The sequence below is a fragment of the Mya arenaria genome, chromosome 15 (assembly GCF_026914265.1).
Source record: "Mya arenaria isolate MELC-2E11 chromosome 15, ASM2691426v1".
Lineage (NCBI taxonomy): Eukaryota > Metazoa > Mollusca > Bivalvia > Myida > Myidae > Mya > Mya arenaria.
Window position 1 is genome coordinate 17,933,984 of NC_069136.1, and position 10,821 is coordinate 17,944,804.

Below are 10,821 nucleotides of genomic sequence, written 5' to 3' on the forward strand. Positions count from 1 at the left end.
CATTAAATGGTCATAATATAGATGCAAAAGAAAAACTTTTTTAATTTTAATGGATTATTATGTTTATAACACATGTCATATAAAACTGTTAATATTTGGGACTTACTTTATACAAAAATAATGAAAAATGGGAGAGATGATATTTATATATATAACCAGTTAGAGAAAAAGTGTTCTGAAAATAAAAGTAATAAAAAATTAAAACATGGAAACAATACTAGCTTATATTCAGCCAATATTTTTGTGACCTTACACACCAATAAAGTTTTACATAATTTATTTAAAGGCCTTTTATATTTAAAATGTAAAGATATCTTGACAATACTAAAATGTTGATTTTGCAGCCGCACACTTTCCCGTGCTGACCAATATCATTATGAAGTGTCATAGGTGTATCCATCGTCGGATAACCCCGATGCACTGGTACCCTAAGCTTCGTTGTGTACCGTGGTCGATTTGGCTACGAAAATATCGTTATCATGAATAATTACTGAGGCAGTTTCACTCGTTCCGCAAAGTTACATATGCTATAGTATAACGTTATTAAGTACCGTGGTTGCTAAGGATGAAGTGTACCATTTATGTACCTGCATGCTTCTCATAAGAGTTAATACTTATTAAAGTTAAAATAAGTCCATAAGGTTAAGTAGGAATTTCTTAGAGCACACATGTTACATGTATATTGAGAAAAATAAAAATCACCATTCTATTCGATACTCAGTGATCGTTGTTTTACAGACGTTTAACTAATATGACCATGCGTTTTTAAAATTCACTTTTCAACAATAGCTCCAAGATTAAAGTATGGCTGTGACGCTAAATAAGAAAAAAATGTACCATTAAGCTTCATATTACAGCTGATGTAACATGCTTACATCTATTATATTAGCGCATATGTGTAACTTCTTGTCATCTCGTTCGAAAATAATTCTTGGCAACGATCTAAGGCCACCGCAGCTGTTGCCACGGAGGCGCGTCCGGGGTCGTCCTTTCGGTTTTACCATATGTGACACAGACAGTATGCACTTTTTAAACTTAAAATCAACCAAAACAAAACAGATAAACATGTGGTTTGCTTCGAAGAAACATCGTTAATGTGACATAGTTCGTGTTTTAAAGTATATCATTTTAATAAAAACTCAAATGTGTTTAAGATGGAAAGTAACACACAATTCCTTCTTTAAATTACAGCAAAAATGAATGATAAAATAAAACAGGTCAAAACCATTACAATATCTGAACAAAAGATATCTAATATAAAAATAAATGTTCCATTTAGTAAACTACTTTGACTCGCATAAAAAAAACATTCCGGACAGTAAACCAAAACTAATTTTATAATTTAGAAAGGCCTTTTTAAGTGTTATCATAAATGTCCCCATAAAGGAATTTATTTTCAGTGTATGAGCTATTCATTGCTAAATAGGTCAACTAATTGCTCTACATTTCTTCACCTACACCTAAACATGTTGAAAGGAGTGTATGTATTATGCTAGATTAATATTGAACATAAACTTAATTAAAATGTAACTTTGAAACCTTGTCTGGGTGCTTCAAACCAACGTTTGCACTGTGGAAGGTCCTTAACAATTATTCAAATGAAACTACGCATGGGTTTAAGCAAGTAGTCAAGAGCAACTAAAATAACAGCAAACAAATTATATCAATCAAAACATCTTTTCAACGTTTTCCAGTTAAAGTCGGGGTTACCACCTTAGAAGTCTGCAAGAGAACAGCGGATATGACTGGAGGTTAAACCTGTTTTGATATGCTTAACCTCACACTTATCAAAACACGTAATCATATATAAAAATATAATGTGTTTCAATAACTGCTAGTCAACCTTCAAAAAGCATAAAAAGCGATATTGACGACGGTCCTCAGGCTTCTTTTCAGCAAGCAGAAACCAATATTGACCCATACACAGAACAAATAATTAGAAAAGTAGTTAACATAATGTGCAAGTTGCGTGTCACCGTAAATCATTTTTCAAAGCATTAAACTAGAAACATCTTTCATTTCAAGAAAATAATAATGGTGTAGTAAATTGCGTTTATTATCAAGCCAATCACGGGATAACACGATGTCAAAATTCCATATGATTTCAGAGAGGATTGTAAAGTTAAACGTTGGCGGAACATTTTACACATCGACGAAAGCTACGCTGACAAAGGTACGTACCTAGTGGGGACATCAAAGTTTTGTGAAATTCATGTAATGGTTACTCTTTGGTTTGTTTCTTATAAGTTTCTTTATGAAGGTATGCACCCATTCTCGACACAACCATGATTTAAAGAAGTGTTAAAATGCAATAGGTGGCATGTTAAGCATAGTGAAGTACAGACACCCTAGCTCTTTTAGAAAATGATATATCGTAGTTCATTAACGTCCGCAGTGTAAAACATAAATAAACGGGATACGAATTTCCTGTGGTAAACCAGTATTTAATATTTCTCAGTATGACCCTCTTCTGCCGAGCTCAGGCAAGGCAGCTACTGGTTCCGATGTTTAACGCTTTTCGGAATGACGCTTTGGGGGCAATCGTAACAACTCGGCTATCTCCGGCAAGCTTCGAGATAGACAATTCTGTTTGCTACTGGCCGAGGTGTTCCGATTGACTTTCAGAGGTGGAACTCGGGACCTTCCACACTCGAAGTGGGTGTGCAATTATCGTTCAACTTCTCGTCTGCGTTTTATGTATTGCTTTATACCCGATCAGTGTTTTGACAACTGACCTGTTTTTGTAGTGTTTTTTTTTACCGAATAATGATTCTAAACAGTATTGAACAAGCCAAGTGAACAATACACACCGTTAATATAGTTCATGTATGTCTTGAAATTATTTTATCAGTTTATACATTAGTTTTATTTTATTTTTTCAAGTTTATGCTGGCTTTGATGATGCTTATATTTCAATTTTGTAATTCATTGTCAAGTTTGGAGCCTATCAGGCTGACGGTGGTCTCTATCGTTTTCTCCTCTCGGTAGTTAAACTAATAAAAAAGTTAACTCATGTTCCAGTGATCTTTTGTTTCATTGCCCGTAGCAAGGAGGTTATCATGTTTTGATTTACTCGTAGCTATATTGATGTGTGTGTAGTCTGTCTGTGGTGTTTGTACGTTTGTGTATCTCGATTACCGTCGTTTGAGCCTTACATTATGCATCTACATGTATCTCGATTACCGTCGTTTGAGACTTACATTATGCCTCTACATGTATCGCGATTACCGTCGTTTGAGCCTTACATTATGCCTCTACATGTATCTCGATTACCGTCGTTTGAGCCTTACATTATGCCTCTACATGTATCTCGATTACCGTCGTTTGAGCCTTACATTATGCCTCTACATGTATCTCGATTACCGTCGTTTGAGCCTTACATTATGCCTCTACATGTATCTCGATTACCGTCGTTTGAGCCTTACATTATGCCTCTACATGTATCTCGATTACCGTCGTTTGAGCCTTACATTATGCCTCTACATGTATCTCGATTACCGTCGTTTGAGCCTTACATTATGCCTCTACATGTATCTCGATTACCGTCGTTTGAGCCTTACATTATGCCTCTACATGTATCTCGATTACCGTCGTTTGAGCCTTACATTATGCCTCTACATGTATACACGATTTCCATTCACTCTTGGGCACAGTGGTCAGAACTTTTCTCAGGGAGAGCGATATTTGATAACCATATAGACAGCTGATTTTTCTACCTTTTATATCCTGTGTATAGGAGTGCATTTCAAAGTTTGACTACTGGATCACTGGAGTTGTCATTGTATTATTGCGGCATAAATTCAGCCTCAATACGCTTATGAATATAAGCCCTGGGGTTTTGGGCGACACTTAATTTCTTTATAGCTTCGTTTTAATACATGGTATTGTGGTCTGTTCTACCTAATTCTCTATATTTCAGGTCCATGGTAGCTACCTGTGGCGCCTATTTACCGGTGACGCGCCGTGTCCACGTGATGAGAAGGGCAGTTACTTCATTGACAGAGACGGGCCTACTTTTAGGTACTAGTGGACTCTGTTGTTCATTTAAATTCTGGAGGAAACATGTTTTTAAATGTTCAATTTTGTAATCGTTTGTATTTTGTTAACTATAACAATATAGTATAACAAATATTAATGATATATATATATATATATATATATATATATATATATATATATATATATATATATATATATATATATATATATATATATATATATAATAAACTTGAATTTTTAAAACGTTTATAATTTATAAGTTTAAATGCAATATCACGTTAAAACATTCTACCCTTTATAAATGTTTTTTTTTACACAAAAAACGCTAATATATTTTTATTTGTGCACAAATCATATGTTTTTTATCGTTGCTCATTTAAGTTAAATGATTTAAACATTATAATGCATTGAAATTAAAAATAAACGATTAACCTATTTTGTGCGCTTTTAACATATTGTTTTAAACTGTAATTATTTATTCAACAATGAGAATTATACTGTAAATGTTGGTGTTCTTGTTGTTATCACTGTGGAATTCAGACAATGTCTGCTTTCAGGCACATCTTGAACTATCTGCGTAGTGAAAGGTTGGCTGTGCCGTTCGGGTTTCGAGAATTCGACCTTATGAAAATCGAAGCAGATTACTACGGCCTGCCTGCGCTTGTGCATGAAATAGAAATGACTCTGGCCTCATTTAAGCGTAAGCGAAGACGTCGACCGAATAGAAAGAAAACGAGCCAAAGTGTCAGTGAACTGAACAGTATCCACGTTAAAAATGGCGATGTTTATGGATCAGAGGAAGATTCCGATTGGTTCTATGACTATGAAAGCGTAAATGCCATTGGTTGAATTACTGATAACAAAAACGCCATTTTAAAATAGCGGGACTTCTGTTATGCTGGGTGTATATTTGTACAAAGGCCTAATTCCATATTGGTCATGGGATACCAAGGCTGTGAAAACGGTTATGGGTTTTGTTTACTTTCTCATAAGTTCATAACCATTATAAGCCTGTGCACATGTGGTGTGATTCAACACAGCAATTGCCTGTCAGATCTAAATAATCACTACCAGGCGTTAAATGGAAACAGGCATATTGATCTGTTCAGTCAGGGAAGCGGTGTGCGACAGATGTTAGTGTAAATGATGTTGTTCAATCTTTTTCTTTTCGCTGTTGAGCAACTGCATTTGAATTTGCTAAAGCCTGGCTCTCACTGTCACGACCCCGCCGCCCCCGACTTATCGTAGAGGCATTAATTGTGATAAAAGGGAAATATGGCGCCGATCATATGTTTGTGTACGAACTATTTTAAGGTGGGTATATAAATAAATATAATTGGACTTCAACGGGAATAAGATAAAACAGTGATACTTGTACGATTCGGGACGATTTACATGATTGCTCATAATTATATATATAACAATCAAATCGTATTGAATCGTAGAATAGACCTGTCCATTCGTACTGAATCGTCATTAAATTAAATTCACGACCAACCACGATCAACAACGATTACCCACGAAAGGCCAATAATGCCAGGAATAATTTGGTATTGGTTAGACAATTACGTAGAGATTGAACTAAGAGTGTGCTACGTTTTGAAAAATGAAGCAATTTGTTGCAGCACCACGACAGTCTTAAACAGTTCAAATCGTTGTGGCTCTACCCGGGATCATACACGGCTCATTACGGTTCACGCAGATTTCGTCACAATTCATAATGTGTGAAGAATCACCACGATTTTCGATATCGTTGGCAGTCGTATTTAAAATTGTGACAATGAGAGCCAGGCTTCAGACAGAACCTAGATAAGGAGAATATTGTATGCTTATTCATTAAATAAACTTTATTTCCCTAGAAAAGTCTTCGATTTTTTCAAACGCAGACTAAATTTCAAGATCGATGTGTGTGTATATAACATATGTTACCTGTCTTATGATAAAGACGCTTGAGTCGCCCTATGCAGCATTAAAATTATTACTTCGACTGAAACCAGTGCATATCTGTGCTTTTTATTAAAAGATAAACATTTTATGATGTATCTTTAACATTATATTTGACGGTGGGGCACCTTATGTCACCGTACAGTAAATATGTAAGATACATCGTTAAAAGTCCTATAAAAATACATTGACCATATTAGTCTGACGCTCCGTATGTTTATAATTTACATACATGTATGTAGTAATCGAAGAGCGGGACGCATGCAAAACAATTATTAACATACATGAACAGACGTCAGATCCGAAATAACATACGTTATAATCAGTTAGGCACTAGAGATAGAACATAGAAGTACATACTTTGTTATCTGTAATGTTCTATATATTATTGCGAGACCAGTCACCGTTGAACATAATGTGATGATTTCGAAATATAAAGCATTGTAAATCATTTAGATTTATGTAACAAAAAATAAACACTGCATCTTTAAAGCTATCTCATCAAAGGTTTACATATGAGTTTGTCTAATGGAATGACCCAAACAGTGGACTCGTCCAATCTGTCGTATGATGATCCGCTCAGGATGTGATCTCTTTGAGGTTCAGATCAGTTTTAATTTTTGTGGCGTATCCTTGGTCTACTGGTAACACGCCTGACTCTGAATTCAGGGGCCTCGGGTTTGATTTCTCGTCGCACCACTAAAAACAATATTAATCCTCTTCCGGTTGGTCTTTGTGGGAATTTCGGTAACTCCTGGTTTGGACTCTCGGATAATGTACGTCGTTGGAACTTTGTGGACGATTGATACACAATCGCCTTCACAATGTCTATGTAGTGTTGTAACTGCAGCTCGGACTGCCGCACACACAATCTCGAGTGGGTTCGAGCAAATGCGCGGCGTTAAAAGCCGCAGAGTAAAAGCTCCATTTTGTGAGGGTCAGGGGCCATGTTTACTAACAGTCCCAAGTCTGAGTTCAGACTCAAATTGCACAACTGCAAATCTTCATTTTATTGTAAATGTCCTTTTAGTAGAGTTTTGTTGATGAAAGTTGCTGAGTTACAGTACGGACTTACCATTATTTACATATATTTTGGTAAAAATATGGAAGACAGTTTTGTGTTCATTGAAAAAACTTCATCATCATGTATATATTATGTAGTGATATTTTTTTAAGTAATACTCTTAGAATTCCATTGTAATGTCATATGGTTACTTTTAAATCAATATCAAAGAATTTTAGTGCCATATTTTATTTCTAATCTATGTGAAGATCACCTGTGAGTAAAAGCGCCACTTCAGTAACGGGGTCAAAAGTGCATCTTTGGTACCGAGCCAAAGCGCCGGTTGCGTTAAACCAGTTGTATTGGTCGTGGTTTTGGTTGGTTTTAGCGTTAATCCTAATGACTATATAGTTAAAAAATGTTTAAAGTCAAATCATTTCGCAGTTATTTATCCTAAAGTACTCAGCATACAGACAAAGTAGTACGAAAGAAAAGTATTATATATATCTTTATTATCCACCAGTCAATTGTTACCACGCCCCCTTTATTAGTCAAAAGTTCTTTGACCACTTGGTAAAATAGCCACACGTTACAATATATAATTATTTTAATGAGACAGATAAAACGTCAGATGTCAAACATAAAAAAACTAAAATGAACACGAAAAAAAACAGCACAAGCACACACACAATTTGCATAATAATCAATAAAAAGTTATAACACTCAATATACTTGAATCAATAGGCGGTTGGCTAATTTAACAATTATACAATGGAATATGACAGGCATACTTGCCAAAATTTAACAATGACTCTGATTAGAGACACAAGGGTAAGACGTAACAGGCACTAAACAAGACTTAAGGGTCAAAGGTTGACATCTATGAAGTATTCTGAAGATGATAAAACGTCCGACATGATCTTGATATTCACTTATATGACCAAGCGTTGACTTAAGCTTTCGCTTGTTATCTCATCTTTCTTAAAGATCGCTTGTTATCTCATCCCTCTCAAAGATCGCTTGTTATCTCATCCTTCTCATTCTCTATCACATGCAAAGGTATTTTCCGAACGTCCCCAACTGGAATAATTCCGTCAGTTGAATCTTTCGAATGTTTTGTGCAAGACCTTGCGTCTGTTTCTGTTGTTGTCGGTGTCGTTTTCTTGTTAGAGAGAAGATTTCCACGCCTAATCATTAACAACACGATCAGGTTCAACAACCCTGAAGAAAAACAAAAACAATGGTATTTCATTCCTGTATTAATAAGTTATGATGAACATTTTGTTTCGGCCAAAATATAACCTTAATTTGGAGAAGAGACTCAATGCTCTTCCCCAACCACTATATGTTGATGGTATATATCCTTTTAAACAATAGTGGACAGGATAGTCATATCACTATTAGATTTTAGTATCTCAGTAGAATTATATATTTACGATACCGGACCCCAAATTATTTACTTTGCTCAATTCTTTCGCAGAGAGAAAAATCAAGTCAAACGTTCAAAATCCCTTCTTAGCACCAATGCTATTTTAAACATCGAGCTACAGGTCGTTATCTGTTCAATGGTAGCTGGAAACAAATATCGTAACAATGGAAGTATACTTTCATATAAAAACCATAGACTTATAGAAATACAAGTAATCTTACCTCCAATATCCGGCAAGATATGGTACAAGTGTTCCAGAAAGTCCGGAACACCATTATTAACCATTGCCCATGTTCCATATACGCTTACGACCATCCACTGAATAAAGAAAGCTCCAACAAATAACGACATGGCTTTTGCGGCTTTGATAGGTATGCTTTGAGCAGCGCAGTGTGCACCGAGAGATCGCCGTAATTCTAAAGATCTAGAGCGAATCCTGATCCAGGTTGCTGTGTAGAGAGCAACGTTTGCGACGAAGATGAGAATCATGGGGCCTGTCGTGAAACAAATCTGGGTTATCCTACCGTTTACACCATCAAAGGCGCATCTGAAAGTGTACGTACATTCAAATTAATCACAAGCGGTCTTTTTAGGAAAATGATTTAACTGATTTAAATGAACTATCCAACATTGATGTCTTAATATTGATGCTATATTACTCCCATGTAAGATTTAACACATTTAATTCAATTGTTTAATATAATACCAAAAAGGATGAATACATGTCGAAAACAATGAAGGATACAGAGTTTAATTTGAAAGAAATGTGCAGAAACACGGTATTGCTAACTTATAAGACGATAGTATATCACAGTAAATCTTCTAGCATTCACCAATCGTTTAAAAATTTGCGTTTTCAGCTATTAAATACACGATTATAATACTGTTATCAGTAATTAATATTATTTAGTAAGTAGTTGAGGGTTTATCACTCAAAATTTATGTTTGTTTTACATGAGTATGTATTGATTTTGAATAAAAGTGTCACTTTAATCGTGTAATGTTCACAACACTTACTGGTAAGCCAATATATTTCGTGCAGAATTCGATTAAATGAAACAGGGCTGGTAACAAATCGTTGGTGAAACTAAAATTGCAAGCTTGTTCTAAAGACTTACACCGCCCCTGTAGGCCCCAGTTGCTCGAAGATGGCCGCAAAAGTAGATCCAATAATAGGTGCTCCAAAGACCCAAGCGATAAGCCGCCAATCATACCTACCAAGATTAAGGTATTTGTCCAGGTACATGAGCATAAATGCATTGACGGCGACGAGGTTGGCTAACAGACTCTGCGCAGTAACAAACACAATCATTCCGAATGCGTACAATACACAGACTGAGCGGGGATATACAGGTCCCTGAACAACAGCTACGTGGGCGTGAGTCGCAAAATGAAAGATGTTGTATGATCCATCGCACAACGCCATGTAGTGAATGAATCGTTCACTTTTTGACCAAGACGTAAAGAAACTCTTGATATTTCGCGATTTTATCATCAGAACGAGCGTAATGATTACACACGCGAAACTAATGGCAGTGCACACGAGCGAAGGTATGTGTAGAGGATAAAACATCCCATTGTTAAGACCGTACACGGGAAAGTCGTAACCGTCTTTCGCCATTATCCAGCTTTCCGAAACCAGTAAAAGACTGGGTCAAGCAACAAAGTAATCCAGCTTGTAAAACTTTGTACGCAACACAGCAATGCTTAACACATGAAACAAGATTTAATTCACTATAAGACACGTACAGGCCTGTTTCAATGAAGAGTCGTAAAGTTAAATTATTTTATTTGTTTTGTTTGAATTTATTTCTTAAAACTAAACTTTAAGTATTATCTTAATTGAAAACAAACAAAAAACAAAATCAATTAGCATGTTGAAAACTGTGTAGATTCTACCAATTTCCTTACGTTACGACTCAAATATTTTGTTGAAACGGTCCTCAGAGGTGTTCTATGTTACACTGATTGTCAAAATGATACAATCAAGAAAAATAAGTTTATATATGTCTCAAGACCATCCCCTATAGACATGAACCTTACTATTCTTGTCTTGTTACGTGACATAACAGAAGTGGAAATCTGTATATTGTGAGCATATTGTGCAAACGCCGGGTTCAAAGTTAAGTTTGAAGTTATAGTTTCAATAATTATTGGATTCACGGTATTAAATTAGTCTTCCCTTTTATTTCGAAAGGCTACAATAACTATAGAAACGGCATTTATTTGTGGTATTGATTAACAAATGTATGTGCTGTTCAGCTTTATACACAATTGAAACAAATTTTACTTCTGCGTACGTTTATGATTAGTTGATTGATATAATATAACATAAAATATCAATTGACTCTTATATTTACGAGGAGTTGAGTATAACGAACAATGTTACGTTTTTTTCCAGAATAATTTGAAAATAAACGCCAGTGTAAAATCGCCTAAACTACAA

General features: G+C 35.4%; 2 protein-coding genes across 4 annotated transcripts; one reads left to right on the forward strand and one right to left on the reverse strand.

Annotated features, from left to right (window-relative positions):
- The first annotated feature begins 1,956 nt into the window (after positions 1-1,956).
- On the forward strand, positions 1,957-6,320 carry LOC128220812 (BTB/POZ domain-containing protein KCTD6-like). Its single transcript, XM_052929378.1, has 3 exons — positions 1,957-2,173; positions 3,920-4,020; positions 4,557-6,320. The coding sequence occupies exons 1-3, from the start codon at positions 2,084-2,086 to the stop codon at positions 4,846-4,848; spliced, it is 483 nt and encodes a 160-aa protein (XP_052785338.1). The 5' UTR covers positions 1,957-2,083; the 3' UTR covers positions 4,849-6,320.
- A 1,046-nt stretch (positions 6,321-7,366) lies between these two features.
- LOC128220807 (uncharacterized) lies at positions 7,367-10,324 on the reverse strand. 3 transcript variants are annotated; one of them, XM_052929368.1, is made up of 4 exons: positions 10,287-10,322; positions 9,494-10,003; positions 8,597-8,922; positions 7,367-8,167 (listed from the first exon to the last, which is right to left on the reverse strand). In XM_052929368.1, exons 2-4 carry the CDS (start codon positions 9,994-9,996, stop codon positions 7,956-7,958), a joined length of 1,041 nt encoding a protein of 346 aa, XP_052785328.1. In that variant the 5' UTR covers positions 9,997-10,003; positions 10,287-10,322; the 3' UTR covers positions 7,367-7,955. The 3 variants fall into 3 exon arrangements, with proteins under 3 accessions (XP_052785328.1, XP_052785327.1, XP_052785326.1); XM_052929367.1 differs by having other exon boundaries at positions 9,494-10,081; positions 10,275-10,321; XM_052929366.1 differs by having other exon boundaries at positions 9,494-10,324.
- Positions 10,325-10,821: the final 497 nt, after the last annotated feature.